This window comes from Stegodyphus dumicola, chromosome 12 (assembly GCF_044657685.1).
Source record: "Stegodyphus dumicola isolate Sdum_Otavi_A_Nest chromosome 12, ASM4465768v1".
Taxonomy (NCBI): Eukaryota; Metazoa; Arthropoda; class Arachnida; order Araneae; family Eresidae; genus Stegodyphus; species Stegodyphus dumicola.
In genome coordinates this window covers 84,100,949-84,126,427 of record NC_140779.1, presented here as the reverse complement: position 1 = coordinate 84,126,427, position 25,479 = coordinate 84,100,949, and the positions used below count along the sequence as shown (strand labels likewise).

Genomic DNA, 25,479 nt, shown 5'->3' with positions numbered 1-25,479 from the left:
GTCACCTTACTTAATCTCCTGATTGGTCTTTCTGTCCGCTCTGCCTCTTCGTTCAGCTGATATGCTAATTTTTCGACTTCGTCCTTAATTTTTGCACACCAGTGTACATGCAATGTTACTTCAATAAATCCTTTAAAATAAAATTTGAAAATGATTTGGAAAAACTTACTCGTTTCTAATGCAGTCATGTTATTTAAAAATGTGTTGAACGTAATTCTAGAATAGGATGTCCCGCAAATTTAAATCAAAAGTGTGATAGCGCAAAATTTGACTAGTTTCTATTTATGTTTAGAGTTGTATAATTAAGAAACATGTAGCTATATTTTCTCTACCAATAAAAGAAAAGAAATTTAGCCTTCTATTTCTCATGATGTTAAATTTGCCTAAAGACTTACAAATGAAGCAGGGTTTGTAAGTTATATGCGAGATTGTTCTTCGATACCAAAGTATTGGTACTTGTAAAACAAGTGTATGACCTTGCGAATAAAAAAACCGTGTTTCTTCTGGTATTGGATTTATAAAAATCATTTCTGAATAAATATCTAACAATATATGAGTTTCTTATCTGCTTAGGAAATATGTTTTCATGCGATTCATTTTTCTAGAAGCCTTTTTATATATTTTACTTACGTATGATTCCACTGTGGATACATATAAGAAGTGACTGAAAATATTTGAGACTGTTTGAGATTTCTGGTTTCTTAAAATAGATGGGGTTTATTTTTTTGAGTGTTATATATTTATTACCAAAAAGGTGCGTTCTCCCGGGGGGACTATTAAGGCTCGAAGCAACACTTTGCAATGAAACGCTTTTTAAATTGTTAACACCAAATATTAAAAAAAGGTTAAACAGCAGTACCTAGAGCCATCAAATTTTGAATAACTTAGTCCTCCACCCAAACATGGGCACCTGAAAGCCCGAGTTTTGAATTTGTTTTATTATCTATTTCATATAAGCGATTGTTTTCTCCCGCTAGTCCTCAGACGTGGGTCGAACTAGTTTGACACAGCATAGAATCGACACCGGGGATCATGCGCCAGTCAAGCAAAGTCCAAGACGTCTACCGATTGCTAAACAGGAAGAGATAAGATGACTTTTAATAACATGCAAGAAAGCGATGTCATCGAACCTTCGGGAAGTCCATGGGCATTTCCCATCGTCCTCGTCAGAGAAAGAAACGGTTCAACCAGATTTCGCGTTGACTATCGCCAGCTGAACGAGGTTATGAAGAAACATAGCGACCCTCTTCCTAGATTTAACGGCATTCTGAACATTCTTTCGGGAAGCAAGTGGTTTCGACTCTTGATGTAAAGAGTGGATATTAGCAAGTTGAAATACATTCTTATGACCTAGAAAAGACGGCATTTACTACCGGACATGGAATTCGGCAGTTCAAGTTGATGCCGTTTGGACTATGTAATGCGCGGGCAACATTCGAACGCCTCATGGAGACTGCTTTGAAATGTCTTTCCTTTGAAGCCTGTCTGATATACTTGGATGACATCATTATCTTCGGAAAGAACATCTAGAAAATCTAAGAAAGATTCTTCTGAAACTGAAAGAAACCAATCTAAAGTTAAATGTATATTATTTATGATGTGTTGTGTTTCAAAACTTGATGTGTTTCAAAACAAACTGGTAAGAATGATTATCAGCGCCCCGTGGTTTGTGAGAAACCGACAGATCCATAAACAGCCTAAAATTCCATGACCAAATCCTGACAACAAGTCCAATGTTTTTGAAAATGTGCGAAATTCAGAGTATTCAAGAATAAGAAAATTTGTCGATTGTGATCCAACCTTAGTAAATGCTGTAAAAAGACCCAGATCAATTCCGCATGACCCAAAATCTTAAATATACCAAATTAAAAATAACAAGTTGTGTCCTCTGTTTTTACCTTATTATTGTTATTCTGCATGTGTACTCATTTGCATGATTTTATTGGGTCGCCTGGTAAAGCAGGTAAAGGCTTTCTTCTGGCTAAGCAAAATAGAGACCTTGGATGTAAACTACTCGTAGATATTCCTGAATTTACATGCCCCGAAAAACAGACTATATACAGCTGTACAATGCTTGACATAGCAGGTCTTATAGACTTTTATCATCTTTCACTGTAAATAACTTATCATTATTTTATATCTTCAGTCTTGTATCTTAAGTTATCTTCAAAATTGCAACGTGCATTCCACTTAATAAACTTATTCTCAGTAACATGATGAAAACTGCATCTCAGTTCCTAGTATCATTCATACTCTTTTGCCGCTCAAGCAGCTTATTAACTGATGAATTTCAAGAAATCTTCTGTTTTCTGTCACCAGATGAATGCACAAGTACGGTATTTCTCGCCTCAGGCATAGAATACGTAGCTCTCGTTATTAATATGTAACCATCGCTTTAGGGCAAAAATTCAGCATTATTGGTGAAAGCTAGACTTAGTCATATACCAACTGAACCATTCATGATCCAAGCTCCAAGATCCTAAAAAACATCTTGGTTGCATTATGAAATTAAAATACTTAATTTTATTGAAAACTCACATATAAGCTCAAAAAAAATATAATATTGTCACGAATTTTGTACATGTGTAGATAATTTTGGTGAAATTATAAGTGACATTGTTGAATTTTGTGTATAACGTATCACTAAAATCTAAACAGCCGCTGCTTTGCAGGAAAATTAAGAATACAGGGGCAAGTCTATTTAACCTTAAGTTAACGGCTATTTCGATAAATTGGCGAGAGGTCGCCAAGGTATGGTTTTCGGCGACTAATTTTTAATGCCGAATTTGGCGAGAAATTGCCCAAAAGTGACATTAAAAATTACTCCAAATTACCAAGCGGCGATCATATTTGGCTACATGTTGATCTGGCCCCTCGATAACTATTACGGGTATTGTAGTTGAATAACTGTGATTAATCTACATATGCCACTGTAACCGTATTCAGCCCTCATATGCTTTCCAGTATTTTTTAGAAGTACTAGATACTTCTCGGCGTCTGGGTGAAAACTATATAAGACCAGACAGAGCATCTGTTTTCAGCTTTTCAGAGCTGAAGTCGAAGTATCGAGAGATATCCAAGAGAGTTTCGCCTTTTAGATTCGCTTTCAACTGCGTTGCGTTTAACGTTCTTAGTAGTTTGAAGTGTAATTACTGGTTGTTCTCTGTGATACTGTGAAGAGTATTCGAGTATTTTTGTGGAAAGTTCCAGAACTGTGAAGTGTTCCTTTTGGTAAAAATAAATTTTATCAAGCTATCATCGGTTCTGCGTGCATTCAATTTATTACGAACCAGGACTCACGTAACAATATATTATTAAAACAATGTATAAGTGCTTAATGTCGGTCACTTCGATAAGTCTCTGTAATTAATTTTACACTAAACTTACTGTATTTATCCTGTGTTAAATTTATAAAAAATCTTTTGCTTTTATCTGACTCGTCGGAAGAAGTAATAAAATAGTGATTAATTTGAAGCAAATTTCAATCATAATCTTATGTGGCAACGATCTCTGTTCTCATTAAAAAAATTTTCTGCATACAGATAAGATAATTTCACAATTTCTTGAAAAAAACGCATAGTTTTGAAATATGGTGCATTTTCGTGTGATTATTTTCGATAGAAAGAAATATCTTCAGTAAATCGTAGAAGAATATTATTTAACTTCTTAGTTTAGATACACCACTTGTGTTAAATGGCTAAAACTCATAGTAAAGAAATTATCACTCTCTAAAATATAGATGCAGAATGTTAGATACATTTACGATTCAATGTGGAATTTCTGTGTTTTTCCCCATGCGTAAATTGGATGCGAGCCAATTTCATTTAGAAAGTCCTCCATGAAGGCATCCCTTCCCTTAGGCAGATAGCTCTCGCCACAATCATATAATCCAAATCAAACCAAAAGTTTTCAAAGTGGCGTTTCCATCTTTTAGGTTTCTTATATGCAAATTATTTAAAAATCCCAGTGTTAGACTAGAAGAGAAACACGCTAATGTGACAATCAAAATCGTAAAAAACAACCTTATATTTAGCGTAGGTATAATGAAACACTCAATCGATTTCGAGGGCAGCTAAAGGTCATTATTTGAAGTTCAGATTTTGAATCCGTTCAGTGGTTGCTTTCCATTATTTGAAGTTCAGATTTTGAGCGTAATGTGCATTTGCCCCTCGCTCCCTATTTTAACTTCGCTAATATTTCTTTATGCTTGATCAGACAGCCTGGCTCAGTAAAAGTAGGCGGCCAGTGCAACTCTGATTAAAAATCTAGTTATAACCACGTGCAGTGCTGATAAGCACCGCGTGTTTCTGTGATTCCTATTTTCTTCTTTCTATGTATTTCTTTCTCCTGATGAGGAGGGACCTTTAGCTGCCCTCGAAATCGATTGAGTGTTTCATTATACCTACGCTAAATATAAGGTTGTTTTTTACGATTTTGATCCCAGTGTTAATTTAAATCTCTATATATCAAATGTCATAATTTTGATTTTATTAAATATTATAATATTGGATTATCAAATGTTATAATTCAAGTAAGTAAAAGTCATTTAAACTCTGTTTTACAATAAAAAGCAAAAATAATAAATTTTAAATAAATTTTTCGATACATCAAAAACACGCCAGTGTAAAATTTAACATTAGACCGAAAAGAAGCCTTCGTTTTGATACGAAACTCCATATATTTCGAGAGCAGTCGGATACAGGGGTGTCAGAAATTAATCTGTTTCTGCCAAGGTAAGAAATAAAACGATTTTAACCATCGCAAACAGTTCACCTAGCAACAGTTGCTATGGCTTTGTTCTTTCTACGTACTAGCATCTTTGTTGTTCCAATTAACATTTTCTAATATGTATGTGAAAAAAATCTGGTACGGACACCACATGACTTTCATGTACGGAATATTAAATTATACGTATTTTTTGCTGAATTTCATTTAAACATATTTCCTCAAATTTCATTACAGATAATTTCTCATTCAATTAATTCAGTTCTCGCTTCGCGGAAAGGCAAAAATACAAAAAACCTCAAAATAAGAGGGTGTTGCAACTGCCCAGGGACCTGGTAATGTGACTGAGCTCTCCCAAGTCAATGGAAGAACAACAGTAAAAAGGTGGATGTTGAAACTGAATGGACGGGTTTTAGGTGGGTGTGTTTATGCAGGCCTCAAAGAGGTCGAAAAATTCGTGTTTAAAGTTACTTGAGAAGAAGTTACGAAGTATTTCTACTTGTAACAATCTGCAATGTATAAAAAGTATCTAAATATAAAAGACGGAGACCGCATTGCTCGTGATGTGTGACGTGAAGAAAAATGTAAGAAGCTGCCGTGTTGAAAATGATTAAATCATAAAATCTGAGAAGACACTGAATGACAAAAGATTTATATACAGCCACTTAGTTTGAGTAAACGCAGAAGTACATCTAGATAAAAATTTTATCTAAGCTGAAATTAGAATAAGGGGAATGACTTAGCTGATTAGGTGCTGTAGATGTAGGGCGAAGTTTGCATTCACAGAATGGGATTGCATGTTGAAATGAAGAGTAATTTGGAGAAGACGTATAGGAAAGAGAAAGCTAAGCAGAAGTGTATGAGGAAGTTAGTGTCCGAGTAAATGGCTATTGATTAATGTAGTCGATTATCATTATTAACTGTAAATGGTGTACTCAGATGCTCTCTCTCCTGGGTTTTATATTTACAACCGGTACTGGAAAGCAATACGAGGGTGGAATTATGGTTACAGTTCATATAGTGCTCAATTACATTTATTCAATACAGGGACCGGACCAAAATGTTGCCAAATTTGGTGATTTTATAAAAGAAAGATTAAGATAAGAAGAAAATATAGTGTCAAAAGTAGAGACAAATTTTGACAATTTGAAGACAATTTGAACGTACAGAAGTAGAGACAAAACTCTGTGGAAATGATGTGCTTGAAGTGATGCTAATAGCTCTGCCTCTATGGTTGAAAGCTGTGGTAGTGTCATTCGATTGTGAAGGATGGAGGGCTTGACAATAAGAGCAGTACCTTCACCTATTGTATGAGTGTTGGTTTCTGTATCAGAATGATAGGTGTTTTAGTGGCAAATACTGATTTTGATGCCTGGATTAGGTCTGGTTTCCGGTAGGAAAAGTAAATCCGGCTGTTTACTCATTAACGAAATCCCATGAATTTCATTGAGTTTGCGTGCCAAACTCATTACATTTCATATAATAATATCCAGTGAATTAATGGTGTTATTATACATAACATGAATTTAGAGAATTGAAAATATCTGAAAAAAATTGAAAATAAATGTTATCATTTGAATACTCGCAGTATTAACTTAATTATTAATACTCTCAGTATAGCTTTAATTATGAAAATAATGATAGGAATTAAGCCATCGTTAAATAAGTCGCTAAGCTCCTCGATGACTTTAAAGATGTCCACAAAAGACTCATTATTTGATTTTAGGCACTGTACATCGATTTGGAGCCGTTGACTCGTAGTACGGTTTCGGGTTTGCTTCGAGGTATTCATGGCCCTATTACTGTGATGGAAAAGAGTAGCGGCTATGGTATTAGCAAAAGACACAGAACTACCCGAAAGTTTTTAGCGAATTTATCTTAATAGATTTTAGATGCCAGTCAGTGTTTGTCTGCGACAGAAAATCCTACCTGGGCACATTATTAATTTTTTGTTTTATATATTCAATTTTCGTGCTGTATTTAAGGCACCTGCCTATACTTTCCAGTATGGATTTCCCGGAAGTTGCAGCAATTGTGATTTTCTGATTTTTTGTGCATACAACCTATGCTTTTTTGCGTCTCCCGGCACACTCCTAAAAGTGTGAGATTAATTACATGCATCACGTGAACGATTGAATACGTCGAGTTTTAGACAGAGATAAGAAACAGATTGATTCATCCAAACGAACGCTTAAACCAAACTAAAATAATTATAATAATAATACAAACCATGTAAAATAATGCGCATATGTATGTCAGTAAATACTTGTAGTGTTTACATACTCTTGTCCTGTGAACGTTGTAAAGATCGTGACTTGTAAAGATCATGACTCGTAAAGATCGTGACTTGTAAAGATCATGACTTGTAAAGATCGTGACTTAAAGAGAACTTGAAATATAAATAATAGGACAAGAACTTGCATTTTACGGTGTGGCAACAAGAAGAGAATTCGGAAGATTTTTTTATATAGTTGAAAGAGTTTTAACTGTAGTAGTTAAGAGTTAAAAATTTTATTAGTTAAGAGCTTCAGCATTTTATCTTTTTGGTTCTGTTCTAAAATTCAAATAAAAGTATTTTGTTCATTCTGAAAATTTAGCTTTGTTCTTCCTACAAGGTTCAATATCCGTTATATTGAAATAAGGAAAGTATTTTTACTGGCGCAGACGGCAGGATCGGGGTTTCCCCGCATATAATTACGAACTAAAATAACTCAGGTGAGAGCTCAATTTACCTTGTAAACATAAAATAATTAATTAAGATTATGAAAAGTTAATTATTGTTTCCGTCATGTAATCTTAGTTTATTTACTTGTCAAAGTAATGAATACGCCAGTGTTCAAATGTAATTTCGTTTGACTCTCCAGAGTAGGTGAACAACACATTAAGTATTGATTCCACTGACTGATTTTCGTGCCGAATAAAATTAAATTCATTGTGAATTATATTTAAATAGAAAAAGAAAACAAATTGCTTTTTATAAAACTAAGAGTCTATTGACTGAATAAAATTAGAAATCAGTACTTGGCGTCAGCCAGCTGCTACAGTGTTACACATAGAAACGATTTTTTTTTTGTTTCCCAGGGAGTTCATACTTTAACTAATGTTAAGGATAAATTGAAGGACGCATTAACAAGAAATTAGTTTTTTTATTAAATTTGCAAAGAATAAGGTTTATTTAAAACTGAGACATGGCTTTTATGGGACGTGGGAAAAAAGAGGATTTGGTAGTTTTAGCTGCTGAATTAGAAATTCAAGTAGATCCAAGTATAAAAATCGTGGCGATAAAAAATGAATAATTCAAAGTGATACATATGATGAAGCATTTGCTAAAGAAGTGTTTTTAACGATTGTTGAAGAGAGGAAAAGAAAAGAAGAAGAACAGCGAAGGAAGGAGAAAGAAGAGATAACAGTAACAGCGAAGGAAAGAAGAGATTGAGGAACAGCGAAGGAAAGAAGAGATTGAGGAACAACGAAGGAAAGAAGAATTAGAAGCACACCAGAAAAGAGAGCAAATGGAGTTTGAATTGAGGAAACTCGAAATTGAATTTCGTGTTAGACTAACACAAACTCCACCAACAAATGAAAATGGACATCATAATTTTTATTTAATTAAGCTTATTCCCAAATTCAATTTAAGACACGATGATATTGTGATTTATTTATCCTTATTTGAAAGACAAGCTAAAAGGACAAAGATTGATCCTAAAGATTGGGTTTCATGTTTATTGACTTTAATGCCATCTGAAATCATTCAATTAATTGGTAGGGAATCTGGAGAAAATTTTGAAGATTATGAGTACATTAAGGCCATTTTATTGAAGAGATTTAAATTAAATCCTGAATGCTTTAGAAAAAAATTTGTGATGCCCAAAAGAGCGCTGAAAAATCATGGAGAGATTTTTGCTACGAAATTACAAGTTATTTTGAAAAATGGATCAATGGTCTTGAAATCACAAATTTTGCCGCATTAAAAGACTTGATTATTACTGACCAAATTAAGAAAAGAGTACGCTATGAAGTAAGAGACCATCTTCTTGACGATTGGGCGAAGTTCGTTTCTCCAACCAAATTAGCTGATAAACTTAACGAATATGACAGTGTTCGTAATATCTCAAAACGGACTGGGGGTAATCCATCAACAGACAGAACTAATGAAAAATGGCAACCTCGTTCTCCACTTCCAGAAAGAGCTTTCAGAAACAAATCACTGTCCGCTGAAAACACGCCAAGAGTGTACCCATCCCGTAAGAGTGACGAACCACAAAAGCCTAGTTTCAAACTAACTTGCTATAATTGTGGAAAAGAAGGTCATACATCTAAGTTATGATAGTCGGATACCAAGAAGTGCTTCTGCAACAGCACAAAACAACTTAATACAAACACAAGCACCCCTTGCAGAAAAAGAAAAACCAGAAGTGCTAACTGCCAAGATCTCTATATTCCTGTCTCAAAATCAGTGCACGTGTCTAGAAACATAGATGAATTAAAACTTGTCAAAGTTAAATGTGGAGATATTATTCTAAATGGAATCGTAGACACGGGAGCACAAATTTCAGTAGTCCGTGAGAAATTGGTTGACAACATACCTTGCGAAGGAGAAAGTAAAATAGAGATATCTTCTGCTTTTAGTGAAAACGAAATTACTCCACTAAAGATTTTCCAGATGAAAATTGACGATGATTTTCAAGGTAGAGTGTCCATTACGTGTGCTGTTTCAAAAAAGCTAGTTACCGACTTGCTATTGAGTTCTTCAGCTTATAAAACGCTCTGTGGAAATATCGAACTGTGGAACAGTGATCGTCATTGGGATGCATCACCCTTAAAGTACAAAGAGACAGATGATGAACCCTCACCAGTTGAAGATAATACTACAAATTTGGCTGTTGTTAATCAGATTTCCCAAGAAAACTTAGAGTCTCTGAAAACAACGAACAGAGTAAGACTAGAATTCAAGACACATCAAGAACAAGACGAAACTCTGAAATAATGCTTTGAATGGGCAAATAAAAATCAAAATTCATATACTTTCGATGATGGCATATTACTTTGTTCCGAATCATCTCATAGAGAAGTGGTTGAAAAATACCAGTTTTCAGAAATAGGAAGCAGTGAAGAATTGCAAAATAAATTACCAGAAATACCCGTTTCAAATAATAATAAAATTTATTCTCTGAAAAGTTCTAAAAAAATGCAGAAGAGCTTTCATTTGGCTTATCTTCAGAAAAATATTTAGAAAGTAGTTCTTATTTAACTGAAGAAATTCAGCGCTTCAAGGAAGATGAACATATCAGCTCCAAGGAACCATTAACATCTGTTAAGGCTGCAAACATGTTAAGCAAGAGCAGTGATAACTCGGATTCGCTTGACTTCGTATGAAAATCAGAGCCGTGTCAAAAGAGAGACATTAGTAAGAAAGAAAAAAGAACCGTAAATCAAAATGTAAAATACAAGATGATTTAAAAATCGGCCAGACACAAACGGCTGAACCAGTTTATCCAGTTTCAAACCTTAATACAAATCTAGCAATTACTCCTGGTTCAGCTCTTAGCATAAATTATGTATCTTAAAATAGAACAGACTCTACTACTACTATTAAGAAAACTTTGAAGCAGAAAGTGTCTGAGCAGGATGAAGATAAAAACATGTCTACTAGCGATTTAGAGCATGGTATAATTGAAGAAGCATCATTTAAGGATGTTAATGATAAAGCAGTTGCAGCTATTTCATCTTCTGATGTTCCAACCAAAGCAAATGTCGAAGTGGATGCTGTTGATAAAGAAAGCAGGAATTTATTTCAGAAGGTGAATAATGAAAGCTTATGCTTATCAGACAAGCAGCAATCACCTGTGAAAACTCAGCTTTCTTCAGAAGATACTTTAAATGTAGCATCTACAATTGAAGCAGTAGTTCTGCCAGAAACAAGCAGTAATATTTCTCATCTGTCTAAACTTGACTCCTTCGAAGATAAAAGTGTCAAGAAGAAAGCAAAGAAGAAAAGCATAAACAAAAGATGAAACAGGATCATATAACATCTAATCAAATGCAATACAATACCACTCGTTCATTGCATCAATTTGATGAGACAAATCTTTCTATTCCCAGTTTAAGTCCTAGAGCAGAACTTTTATTTGAATGTGAACCTTCTAGTGTATCCACTGATATCAGCAACCAAAGTGAAAATAATAAACTCTCACTTAAAGATTCAGATGTACTGAAAATACAACCATTTGTTCCTTGTGGTACATCTGAAACTGCTTATGTTCCTAATAATTATTTCAATTGTCTTGTTAAAATGACAGGTATTGGCACCAGTAGTGAAAAAGAGGTAATAGTATCATATGACTTATCAAATGTTAAAAAATCAAGCTCTGTTTCAGATGCCACATTTTTGATAGGAGAAAGCCAGCATGTATTGCAGGATACATCAACTGAAATTTCTGTGAGTGATAACTGTGTAGAAGGAGTGGATACAGTGAATGAAAATGTACCTTGTACATCAGAAACTGTTCAATATAAAGAAACTACTGGCAAAAGAAAGCCAAAGAAGAAGAAAAAAAAAAAAAAAACATAATCAACATACATCTGATCAAATTCAAAAAGAAGGCTCATCTAATGTAAATGCATTCGGTAAGCCAGATCAAGATTCTATTCATAATGCAGATTTTAATTCAGCTAAACATAATGCAATTGATACTGAACCTCTTGAAAAGTCTATTCAAGATGAAACAGGAGAGGCTCCATTTAAAGATTTTGAAATGAATATATCTGAAATGTCACCATATACTCTTAGTGATGCCTCAAAAACTATTTTATGTTCTGATATACCTTGGGTAGCATATTCTGAAAAAAGCAGAATTAAAGAAAAACCTGAAGGGTTTGTTAATTTATTTGTGAGTGAAATCTGTGATTCAAGTGCTCAGTATCTGCCAAAGGAAGTTCACATGGGAATCCTGATGCTTTGTCAAGGTTAGCAGTTAACTCTTTCTCTCTCAATGAACTCTGAGCAGAATTGTCTCTACGGTGACGAATGTGCTTTTTGTGGGGGGTTTGTAAAGATCGTGACTTGTAAAGATCATGACTCGTAAAGATCGTGATTTGTAAAGATCATGACTTGTAAAGATCGTAACTTGTAAAGATCGTAACTTGTAAAGATCATGACCTGTAAAGATCGTGTAAGAACGGGAAATATAAATAATAGGACAAGAACTTGAATTTTACGGTGTGGCAACAAGAAGAGAATTCGGAAGATTTTTTTATATAGTTGAAAGAGTTTTAACTGTAGTAGTTAAGAGTTTAAAATTTTAATAGTTAAGAGCTTCAGCATTTTATCTTTTTTTTTTTTTTTTTGGTTCTGTTCTAAAATTCAAATAAAAGTATTTTGTTCATTCTGAAAATTTAGCTTTGTTCTTCCTACAAGGTTCAATATCCGTTATATTGAAATAAGGAAAGGATTTTTACTAACGTGAATAAATGTGGATAATGGTTTTTTTCTACGGCCTGCCGACCTTTACCACCATAAATTATATAACCCATAAGGGTAGACCTTATTCGTAATCTTAACTCCACTATGTGGAATTTATTCTTACTTTCCTGTACATGTACAGCATATCAAACGATGAAAGCAATTATTGGTGAAAGATGATAGCAATTTCGATAAAGCAATTATCGGCATGGTTTGGCATAATCTTATCTTCAATGAAGGTCTTACATTTAAAATGTAGAAAATTTTTGCCGTAAAACAATAATGTTTACAAGTCTAAAATTATTTATTAAGTTCATGAGGGAACGAACTATATGCTAATGCACTGCTGAGGTGTGTAGCTTATCTGATCTTTCCTCTGCATTAGAGTTTGACGGGTTTTCGAATCCGGTTTTAAAAATCAGGTATCTTAATTAAGAAAAAATGATATTATTAATTAAGAATTGATATTATTATGTCAAAATTAGTTTTAAACTTTTTTGATTTGCTATTCATTCTATGAAAATGGCAGCAAACACATTTTTTCAACGTTGGCCATCGCTTGTGCATTGTGCGCTGCTCACGTGCACGTGGAAAAGACGTGCCTAACCTATTTATTTTATGTTAGCACATATGTGCAATCAGTTACGAGTAACAACAGGGTCACTTAATATTGTAAAGTGAAAACTGGAAACAAAAATATATAGTTGTTATATTTGGTAAAAATAACCTAAGTATTAAGTATGTTTCTAATTTCTATGTTTGTATTTTCTATTTTACGTTTTAAAACTTTAATTTTATTATATAAATTTTTTTTCTCAAAAATTAATGTAAAATAAAATGTTCTGGCTTCTGTCTAAATGGGATTTTAAATAAAACACAGGATGTTAAAATAATCCAAATTTTGTTTCGCAACGTTTTCACATAAATTATGTCTTTATCATGCTTCGGAATTACATAATTTTTTTACAAAATTCCTTAAAAATGTGCAGGTTAGATTTCTTTAAATTAGATTAATATTAATAGTTAAAATAATAAAATAAACTTCAAAAATATTTATTTAATAACTTTAATTTCATTTTTAGATAAAAATGAATAAGTAAAAGAGTATTTTCAATTTCAGGCAATATTGTTGCGTGCGTACGGGTTCGTTATGAAATGAATGCACAAGTCCGATGAAAAATGAACAAAAATTTATTATTATCACAACAAAAATGCTTAAATTTTCTCAAATGATCTTGCAGTATTACAATATCTCACAGTAGTTATCTTTTAACTCTCAAATGTCCAATAGAACGTAATTCAAAACAGCTAAAGAACGCTAATCCGCGAATTCGCTACAATCAACAACAGTAGTTTTCTAAACAACAACAAACTAAGCAACTACTGCAAACTGAGATGTTTTCCTCCTTTTATAAGATTTTAAAATCACGCGCTAGAATTTTCCAGCATTTTCTCGAAATCAAAAAGAGATATTTATTTATTTAACGCACGCGCTCTTGTATTTTTAATTTTTCCGGCTTAGCTTTCTTTTAATATTCGTCACGCGCTGCACTGCGCGAGAAATAAAACCATTTAATTTATAATTGAACTAACATTAGCTTTTTAAATACCAAATTCGTAACAATATTTATTGTATTCAAAATAAGAACGAGACTTGGCCACCGTTCAGCGGATATTTTATGTTTTTTAAAATCCTATTTTCTTAGGAGAAATTGAAAAGATACCAGATTGCCTAATGAACGCAGTTTGTACATCTTCGCCTTCGGGTGGCTGCTATGAACCATAAATTTTTAAAAAACTACAGTGAACAGCCTTCTGGCATACGTGAATGCACTGGTTAGAACTCTAGGTAGTAGATACTCGAAGTGATATTGATCAGTGTCGGTGTCATAAATTAAAATTAGTGAAAATAATATAAATATTATTTGGAATTTTTTTTACTTTGTATATGTATATATAATACTTAATATTTTTTATATTTTGATTTCTTTTTTGTTATTTTATATAAATTAAATAAAATATTTTTCTCTATTCTACTTTTTTTGACAAAAATTCGAAAACCGGTTAAAACCGGTTTTTTTGGAAATATTGAATTTGAAAACCGGTTTTTTAAAAAGCTCGATTTTTGTATTAGTTTTGTAAAGGTATTTTTGTATTAGTATATTTATTAGTATATTGTAAAGGTATTTTTGTATTAGTATATTTATTAGTATATTGTAAAGGTATTTTTGTATTAGTATAAGTTCTAGTAGTAATAATAAAACACAATTCTGGAAAACAATTCTTATAATAACCTTGAGAAAATAGCAAAAGGAATGAATCTTGAGTAATTGAAAATAATAATGATAATAGTTAATCCTAAATAGTTGAGTATTTACACATTGTCTTGAAAAGATGGTGATATTTTTCTTTTCTGCAAACAAGATAGCAATTGTTTGTTTATCATTTAGAATGAGTGATTTTTAAATGTAAACAAGAAAGCAAATGTGATGAAAATAAAAAGCATTCTCCTCTAATGAAATAGAACAAGTCCATGGTCTGCTTACTCAAGCGAATTATAGCATCAACTTATGTTCCTTTTTTACCATTAATCTACAATAATTTTATAAATTCATTGCAGTATAGTATATTACATACTCAGAGAATTAACTTAAGAAGTTTTAAAGTTTCTATTCTCCTTCAGATTTTTATTGAGTTGTTTTAACTATAAGACATAAAATATGAACTACAGGAAACAGTTATTATAATTATTACGTAATATTCATAGATTAGTTTAAAGAAAAACCATCATTAACGAAAACGGTGCATTCCATTTAATTTCAGTCAAGTGGAAAATAATCACATGAGGATAATATATGGACTTCAGATGCTTAGGCAAAAATAATAACTACTTTGGAAATGTTTCATGACGTATAGGTTACAGCAATGTTTTAGTCAATGCTAATGCTCAAAAATTTTATTTCTCAAAATATGTTTTCGGTCAAATTTTGAATTCCTGATCACTTTGCTGTATCTGCATCTATCATGAATATTAGTTCGGTATCAATTAACAAGCCTTTTTGTTTAACATTGAACTAAAATAATTAACTTTCATTAAATTACTTTTAATTTATAATTTTATAATTATTTATAGTAAATAAAGTAACTGTCAACAGATCGCACATATATCAAACCGCGTTATACCAGCTCGAACAGCTCGAAGTGTCAGTTACTTTGCATTTTACAGCTGTGTAACTCCAACCACTGTTTGCCGAGATTATCAAGTTTTTACAGATGAGTTTGTTACCAAGTCTTAAATACATATGACATCGTTCGCTTTGCAACGAATCCTCGGTCGATGAGTGAGAGTTTCAACAGAGGGTTGGGCAATTTTTTTCCCTCAAAAAAAATTGCTGAATCATGTACATTTGTGATAACATTCATTAAGGTTGTCGTTGCGGAGAAAGTTCCATCATTATAACAGATGGAATCTCCATATCTGAAGGATTATTTCGGAAAAAAATTCAGTAACTTTTATTTCTCTGTTCCCTCTATCTTCTAAGATTATATTTGGACGTTAGTGGTTAATGAGTGAATGAAAACTGATTGTGAAACCTAATAAGCCTTAAGTTGGAGTAAGTAAAGGTTAGTTTACTTTATACTTGACATTTGATATTATTAAAAATCTAATAATTAAAACAAAAACGAGCACGTTTATAAAAGAATTATTACTGGGAGAAATAACTTTAATCTAAACTTGAATTTTGTGCATTAGCTTCCAATCTAAGAAAACTGACCACGTTTAAATAAAATTATTTGATGAAACTATAAGTTATTGAATGAGTTATTTTATCTATTTAAGGGGAAAAAATACGGTATCGACAGCAGATTGTTCGAGTCATGATTTTAAGAAATGTTAAGTTTAACTTAGTATGCGTGATACTTGCACCAAACTTCAAAATTCAGTTTATATAGAATGAAAGCACGATATCTTTTGAAAATGATGGTTTATTTTATTCGCAAATAAATTATTTCCAATGCAATGCTAAGTGGATTTTGGGAATAAGGTGAAGAATAATAAGGAGGTCTGTTAGGTAATTCATAATTCTTAAAAAGAATTAAAAATCAAATTGTTTCGATTTAGTAATTCTAATCTTATTTATTGATTCTTCCTATAAACGTATACTATAAAGCATATTTTATAGAAGCTTGCGCGAGCAGTTTAAATAAATAACTTTTAAACAGAGCTCTATTTGCACTGTGCTATATAAATATTATTCTTGTGTACTACTGTGAATTTCACGATCTGTGGTGACCTCAATTTGGATTTTATCCAGTGAATGAAACTATCTGAAATGCGTTCAGTTCTAATTGCTTTTTTATTTCGGGTGGAGGAGCAAGAATGCAAAATGATTGCAAACAATTTCCTGAATTTAATGATTATACTGAGAAACTGCGTAATTGATGAACGCTTTCCTACCCAATGAATTCAGCACTGAGGAACGACATTAAATTATTAAATATGCACGTGAAAGCTTGCAACCCTTTGTTAGATCCCACAGTGCATCGCGATCAACCACTTGCATTTTCATTAACGCACTCGGACTTCATTAACAAATCACATTACTGATCAAGGGAAATGACAAATCAAGCGGAGGCCCTGTTATCTAAAGTTTTAAAAAGTTTTTTTTTTTTTTTTTTTTTTTTTTCGTTTTTTAAACTTACAAATAAGAAAATATTTAAACGAAACGGTTAAAAAATTAAAAGAATAAATAGTAGCATTTTAACATACATTTTAAAAGCACTTACAGCGTACACTTTGAATAATAAAAAAAAAAAAAAAGAGGGGGGGGGACAGTTCTATATCTTCTATATCTCTCGTTCTACTGGGCCGTTGGACGAAATTCAAATTGCGTTTTCCATGTCTCGAAAGCGAGACTTAGGATATATATTAGACTTATATATAGCATTATTCTAACATAGGTATTTTGACACAAAATGAGACTTTTTCTGAAATGACATGCCAATCGTTTTCCATATTTCGTTCTATAAAAACGTTCCAATAGTATCTCTACTTAAAAAAAATCTGATGCGACCAAAATGACCTCCTTGTACGGAATATTAATTTATACGCAATTTTGCTGCATTTAATTTAAACTTATTTCATCGAATTTCATTAGAGATATATTCCTCATTCAATTCATTCAGTTCTCACTTCGCGGAAAGGCAAAAATACATAAAAGCTCAAAATATCTTTATTAAAAATTAAAAAATATAAAACACCAAGAACAATTAAAACAGTTAAAAAAGAATTTTTAAAAGTAAAATTAGAGCTTCTACGCAAAAATAAACAATTCAGCCAGCGGGTAAGAAGGCAGATTTTTCAGTTTACAAAACTGAAAGTTTACTTTTGATCCCATTCGGCAAAAAGACACTGAAGGTGCAGAAACAGACTTATTTCATTATTGTTTCAAATGTAAACAAGTATGGCTGTTATGGTTAATTACACTTAGTCTCACTTAGACAACTTTTAAATCGTTGATAATTCTACAACTGCAGATTAACTAAATGCATGCAGATTAACTAGAGGTATAAAAACCTTAACCGAAAGATAAGAACAACGTAATTCAATCATTTTTAAAGCAAAAAATGCACAATTTACCAACATAAAAGAATTAAAAAACTGAGCTCACAGAGCCGAGTAACAGAGTGGGTATAAATATCTATACTTTTGGTGCAGCCGATTGCAAGCAAAAAGGGAGGTGCACAACTACATGTTATAGTACCCCTATATACAAAACTTCAACGTTGTGAGGCTACTCGTTTTTGAGTTATGCTAGACACATACATATATACGTGCGAACGTACAGACGTCACGAAAAATTCTCTTGTGAATTCTTTTTAAACCCTTTTTGAAACCCGTTTTGGAAAAAAGAGTCCTTTATTCTGTCGTAGAGATGCGACACAAAAACATTCTTAACTTGCATTCGATAAAGGTCAAAATGGATATTTTCGATGAAATATGATATCCGAAAATTTTCGCTGTTAAAATATTTCCTTTACTTCGTACAACACAGTAAAAATGCGATCATAAATCATTTATAATTTGAAGAAAACAAATAAAAAATTTTAGATTATTCTCTCTTCGAGAAAAATAACAGCAAATGGAAAATATTAAATTTACTAATGGTAGTAGAAATGAATGTCAATATTTTGCCAGAAGGAAAGATTTTCTGCTGTCTCAGAGTTTATCCTGACAGGAAGTGACAGCGATGGAATGATAAGGTGAATAATTGTGTTATAAACATGTTTTAATTCAAGCAGAATGTGAGTACACGTTGATTCATTTATTATATACTTAGTTTAGAGTTTTTTGACTAAGAAATATCTGTTGCATTTAGCTAAATGGGAAGTATATATTAAAAAAGCAAAACAATTATGATATATTAATATTTTAATATTTCAAGTACTTTTCAGGGTTATTTTTACTTCATTGTACGAAGTAAAACACGTATTGTAATCATGAAAAATTCTGGGTATCATATTTCAACAAACTTATCCATTTTGACCGCTATCGAATGCAATTTAACGATGTTTTCGTGTACATCACTCTGTACGTGACATCTGTAATGGTCAGAATAAACTATTCTTTTTCCCAAAATGGGTTGCATAAAAGGATTTAAAATGGATTCAGAAGAGATGTTTTCGTAGCTTCTGTACGTGCGTACGTATATATGTATGTATTTCGCATAACTCAAAAACTAGTAGCAGCAAAATGTTGAAATGTTGTATATAGTACTGCCATAACATGTAGTTGTGCACCTCCCTTTTTGGGTGCAATCGGTTGCACTAAAAGCAAATTTACATACATATATATATCCACTCTATTATTCGGCTCGGTGAGCTCAGTGTTTTACTTCCTTGTACGAAGTGAAGGGAGTATTGTAATCGCGAAAGGGTTGCAAAAAGACTTTAAAGAATAAGTTTGTACTGTAATTGCCGTGCATTGTAGTTTTTCTCATTTTTTACTATGAGAACATAAAATAACTCTTTCCTAAACTGGCTAGATATAGGTAGCTTTTATGTTACAAATGAATAATAGAATTTCTCTCTTTCACTTTATTTCCTTTTACGAATTAAAAGAAGTATAGTAGTTGCGAAAAATTTCGGGTATCATATTCCAGCTGAAATATATATATATATATTGTTACCGTTCCAGAATTCATTTTGAGAAGTATGTTTGCGTTACGTCTGTACTTACGGACAGAATAAAGGACTTTTTTGCCGAAATGGCTTGTCAAATGAATTTAAAATGTATTCAAAAGGGATAATTTTGTGACGTCTGTACGTACATACGTACGAATAAAAATCCTTACCTGGCCATTATTTTTACAGTCGTTCACCGCAGTGTCAGAAAAGTATTTTAAATGACGAAAATATTCATATTTTGGCAACGTCAAAATTAAAAAAAAGAATTCGACAGATAGCGAAATCTAACTTTCAGTGCGGTTTCTTCGTTCCTAAGTATATATTTGGGAGAGTTTTATACTCGTTCTGAAAAAAATAAATTTATAGGAAATTTGACTTCCGTATACAGAAATTGATTGGGATATTAAATTTCAAAAAATTTGCAGCTGCTGATGCCATTTTTCCCTTATCTTGAGGAATCCGTTAATTAAGTTAGGGTAATTACAGAAAAACAGTTTAAAGAAAGTGCAGCAAAAAATGTGTTTAATTTAAAAAAGTGTCAAGGAAGTCATGTTGTGTCCACTTCAGATTTTAATTCATTGTCGTTTATTTTCTCTGTCTTGCAGCAAACAGAAGAGATGGTTGAAGAAATTTACGACTTGTGCATTGTTGGTGCAGGTATGTTTGGATCCGCCGCTGCTAGACATGCTTCAGCGAATGCAGCTTTGAAAGTTTGTTTGATAGGACCTGACGAACCAACGGTAATACCAGTTATTACTTTTAAGTTAATGAACAATTTGTATTAAAGATGAAAAAGTCATATGTAACTTAGCTTTGAGTACATAATGAACATCTCTATGTTTACTGCTATGCAAAATTAATTACATGACAGTTTAGAGGACCTTGTATATAGCTAACAATTTAACCTTTTTCTAGATTACGTCTATTTCCATTTATGTCCACTTCCTCATGACAAACAGAAGACTGAAAATCCTTAAATATAAATGAGAATAATAAAGAACGACAAACGTTTGATATTATTTATTGCTTTAATCCTTTCAAGATTTATAAGTGAAAAATTATCGAACAATTTGAATAAAAAATAAACTAATTTACTAATTTAAAGAAATTAACTTGTTAAGAGCGAACGCTTGAAACCAGATTAAAAATTTAGTGTTTTCTAAATATATATAACCTTTAAATAAAAAAGAATAGACAATTTTGCTGATTACATTGAAATTTGAGGTTTTACTTATACAGTATTTTTTCTTATACGGTATTCCAATTACATTTAAAGTAAATATTTGAAGCTACAGTATTTGGACGAAAAAGATTATTGCAGTATTATGAAAAAGTATTAAAAATATGAATTGTTAAATATTATTACACGACTTCAGATTTATTACTACAATAAACTAAACTTTTATTTCATTATGACATATTGTATTGCTGAAATTTAACTATCTAAGAGCGGAATATTTTAAATAAAGCCAGAAGAAAGACAGCAGCGTGACATCTTTTCATCACATTATGACGAAGGAAGATTAATCCGAATTCTTTATGACGATCCTGTTTACCAAATATTGTCAAAGCATTCTATCAGAAGATTTCAAGAGTTAGAAGAATTATCAGGTAATGTAAAATAATTACATGTAATATGCACATTATTAAACCTTAAATTTGATCCACCACAGAAATCACCTCTAGTTTTATTCAAATAAAAATTAGAGATACGAGGTGGTATCAAAAAGTTTTCAGACAGCTTTGTTTACACGTCGTGGCTGTATTTATGCAAACCCAAATTTCGCCGCCGGCAATGATCCTCGACACGAAGGACAGGCCATCCACGGCTGACCGAGTTCTTCGTAGGTTTCGACGTGGCGTTCCTTCTATTCTTGGGGCAGCAGTCTGGAAACGAACGTAGCAGCAACACGGAGCACGTTCAAATCACAAATGAGGATTGTCTGTACTGTTCTGCATGACACACCGACAATGGCAGTTATATTGTAGATTATTCTGCGACGAGCCTCATGTTCACTGAGGAAGGAAAAAAAGCGCTACTTAGGATATATATTACATTTATATATAGATTTGTTCTAATATAGGTATTTTGACATAAAATAGGACTTTTTCTGAAATGACATACCAATTTTTTTCCCATATCTCAATTCTACGACTAATAATGCCTAAATATTAAATTTTGTAAAATTTGGTGCGAAATTTACGGAGAAATTCAAATATTTAACTTGGCGCATTTTTTTCAGTTTAAGCCAAGAATAATGCAATTGGCGAACTTCTTAATGTACGGCAACCTATTTTCCTTTCCCTTCCATTGTGCAGGACTGGAAATAAAGTCACATCGTTCCTATCTTTTTACATTGCGGGAAAAAAGTCACATCGTTCCTGCTTTCAAATAATTTTAACAAAGTGCGTAAATGACATTTTCGTTATTACCGCTTTCAACAAATATGCCAAATTTGAAAACGCGCCAATATATAAATTCGCGTATATCTTTGGAAATTTTGAATAAAATGCTCTAATTTTTCGCAGATATGTTTAAAAATACATCTACTTTAAGATGATCGTAAAACTTTTATAGGTTATAGCTCAAAATGTTTTTCGAAAAACTTATAAAAATTATTTAAAAATATAAATTTTTAAAATAAATCATAAAAAATGGGCGAATTTTATTTGGAATGAACCTAAATTTAGAAATATGAAAGGAAGAATCAAATAAGTTTAATAAAAAAAAGAGATATTGAGAAATATATATCAAATTCAATTAACATGGAGGAGCTAAGATTTTTGAGAGCTAATTTTTTAAAAACTACTCGTGCGATTTTTACAAAACTTGGAAGTTTGGCATAGTTTGAGTCATGAAATCGAAATATGAAAAATAAATTCGCATGTCATTTCAGAAAAAGTCGGATTTTGTGTCAAAATACTTATATTTAAACAATGCTATATATAAATCTAATTCATATCCTAAGTCGCGCTTTCGAAACATGAAAAACGCAATTTGAATTTCGTCGGAACTGTCCCATTTTTTGATTTTTTACAAGTTGCAGAATGGTTTCGACACTTTCGGATGTTGGGCTCGTTGAAGTTCGTTCTGATCTTTCGTCGTCTTCTAGTGATGTTCTTCTGATATTGATCGCGTGCGACTAAAAGCTCCTCGAACGACCCATTGCAGCATCGCCGTACAATTGGTAAATCATGTCAAGCGTCTCTGTAGGTGGATTTGCCTCAGAATTACGCATTCACTCATTCTTCTAACTTGCTGTCCATGATGAAAGACGCACTAACGCAGGTGATTAGAACAGCACCAGCTATAGAGCTCCCAATGTAGACAGGACGATTTCTCTTGTCACACTATCTTAGGAAAGTCGGTGCTTTCTGTGCCTGTGCGTGTAACTTTTCTCTGCTAATTGTTGGTGTGTTACAGAACTAGCCTCGAAACTTTTTGACACCACCCTCTTATTTTTATTAATCCGATGTTTTCAATAGATCCAGAAATACTAAATAATATTAAGAGGTACAGGAAGAATTATATAATGCGTTTTCAAGTAATAAACACTGTAAAATAAGAGGCGTTTTGTTTGAAAAGGCGGGTATTAATTTTTAATTCCAAAAATATATTTCTGAAATGTTTAAAGTAATTAAAAAAGAATGAGACAGAGGAAAATCGCTCATTATGCGAAAATATATGAAATATGGAGAAGAGATGAAAAATTATGGTTTCACATGGCATGATGGCTGTGGTTTCAAAATTAATTTGAAATATTTTCAAAAAACATACTAATATAAACGTGCTTTTGCAAATGAATATTATTGCGTGCGTTCGGTTTCGTAATAGATTGAATGAAAAAATCCGATTATAGGTTAATGAAAATTTACTTCCTATCAAAAGAAATATTCCAGAACTCTGAAATTTTCACACAAATATTCGTACAAATGTTCACAGCATCACACGGCGGAATCAGTAGTCACTTTTTTATATTACTAAGAATGTTAAATACAATGAAAAGTGCATCTAAACAGAAAGCTAACTCAGATTTCTCAATTCGTGCGGAAATAACAACTCACAACAACAGTAACTAAACAACTGAGTTTAGATGCTCTCTTCTCCCGCTTTTATAGCTTTCAACCAATCGCGAAATATTTCTAGTATTTTCTGCTTCTCGAGATTTCTGGAAGGCAAAAAGAGTGCGAAATTACGGTTACAGCTAACATAGTGGTCAATTACATTTATTCAATTTCATTACAAGTTACTGAATATCTATCCACTTACTCAATGTTAAATGCACGTGCCCCTGTAATCTTACTTTTTCGGCACGGCTTTCTCTTAAAATTTGTCACGCGCTGCATAGCATGGGGAAATACAACAATTTTAGTTAAAATTCTACTAAAATTATCTATCTAAATACAAAATCCGTAACAATATTCTTATGAAGGTTTAAACTGTTGGAAAAAAATTAAAGCATATTTTTGCACAGACTTATAGATATTTTCTTAATTCGAAATGCGAAATCATTCAACATTTTTTTTTTTTGACTTACAGAAAACATTTTTTAACAAACAATTTACATTTGCTAGTATAGAAAGAAGACTTAAGCCTCATATGTTAATAGTTTGCTTTCAAGATTTTCATATTCTGAAGTAAATTTAATTTAGAAGACTAGCCGCAAATTCAGTAACTCTGTCGTACTATTTTTGGTTTAAAAAGTACTAATTATTAAGATAGTTAATTCCAAGTGAAGTCTTCACTTATAATCGAAACTTAACATCGCTTCTAAAATTTCTGGAGAACACGCATAAGCTTTTAAAAGTCAGACAAGGTCAGATAAATCACAGCGATAACAACAAGTATGCACGTCTAGTTACATAATGACTTTCAGATGCAAATTTCGCTTACAGAATAACTGATTTATATATTTCCATTTTCGCTTTCAAACAGGTATACATTTCTATTACCCCGTTGGATTTCTGTACGTTGGTCTAAGAAAGAGTTTAATCATGAATAAAATGGTGCAAGTGGCAGCCACATGTGATGTACCTATTGTTAATCTTCAACGTGAAGAACTATTTCAAATGAGGTAAATCACGAATACATCTATCTGTAATACATCAAAAAAATTCATACAAATAAAATTCGAAGGTAATTGTTAATACATCAATAAGACTAATTGGAAAATTTTATTTCACTGGATAATTGACTAATCGCTTTAAAATGAAAGAATGCAAGATTTGTAACTTTTGCTGGCATTTTAATAGATATCCATTTCTGAAACTCCATGAGAATGAGTATGCACTGTTGGATGACAGTGGGGCTGGTCATATCAGCCCTAGAAAAATGGTGGCTGCTCAGAAGAAAGTGGCAAAACTGCAAGGTTGTCGTATAATTCATGAGGTGGTTGAAGAAGTGGGAGAATTGAAGAATGGTGTGCATCAGGTATGTGAGACTGATTAACTGAATTAATTCTAATAATACAGCATTGTTAGTGCAGTAAATATGTGCTTTTAACAAACATATCTATCGGTCGAGCTAATACGAAAACTAACATCATTGATAGTTTAGCCGGTTCAGCATTAAAACATCAACATGGAACTGGGGAAGAATGAGCACTGAGTTGCGGTGCGCACAAAATATTTTGCTTCTTTCCAAAGTCTACTGATTTAGATTTCAGCTTTGCTTAGATCTCTTGTTAACATTTAGATTTTAATTATCTTTTTCAACAGCTATATCTCGGCTTAAGTACTATTTTAAAATGATGTCGTCCATTTGGAACAATATAAAACGTGTTATACTTTTATTTCATAACAGTACAACGCAATGTTGTTAATAATGGGTGGTAACATCAAATGGGGAAGTAGCTAGTGACTGTGACAGCCGTGAAGAAGGGCATAAGTTGGAATCCCGGAGAAGAGATGGATGTAATTTGTCTCTTCCTTCATATTAGGCAACGATGGAGATCCCGGCTTCCGCCCTTTATAGTGGCCAACACCTGTAAAAAGTTAGAGCCCGCCATTGGAAGGTTGGGAGAGTTCAACTTTTTGCAATCAAAAGTGTGTTCTTTGGAAGAGTAGCATTGATTGGTTTTACGCATGTAAATACTAAAAATCAG

At 32.4% G+C, this 25,479-nt stretch overlaps 1 protein-coding gene across 3 annotated transcripts in view; it reads left to right on the top strand.

Moving 5' to 3' along the window:
• Nucleotides 1-13,832: 13,832 nt before the first annotated feature.
• LOC118202849 (uncharacterized) overlaps nt 13,833-25,479 on the top strand; it is a 48,641-nt gene continuing 36,994 nt past the window's right edge. Inside the window, exons 1-5 of one of the 3 annotated variants that reach the window (XM_085827437.1) lie at nt 13,833-14,036; nt 19,981-20,115; nt 20,845-20,986; nt 24,312-24,450; nt 24,629-24,806. In XM_085827437.1, coding sequence (XP_085683563.1) covers nt 19,993-20,115; nt 20,845-20,986; nt 24,312-24,450; nt 24,629-24,806 — 582 coding nt within the window. In that variant the 5' untranslated portion in view covers nt 13,833-14,036; nt 19,981-19,992. Of the gene's footprint in view, nt 14,037-15,634; nt 15,812-19,980; nt 20,116-20,844; nt 20,987-24,311; nt 24,451-24,628; nt 24,807-25,479 lie in introns of those variants that run through there. The other 2 variants (XM_085827436.1, XM_085827434.1) reach the window with 2 other exon arrangements.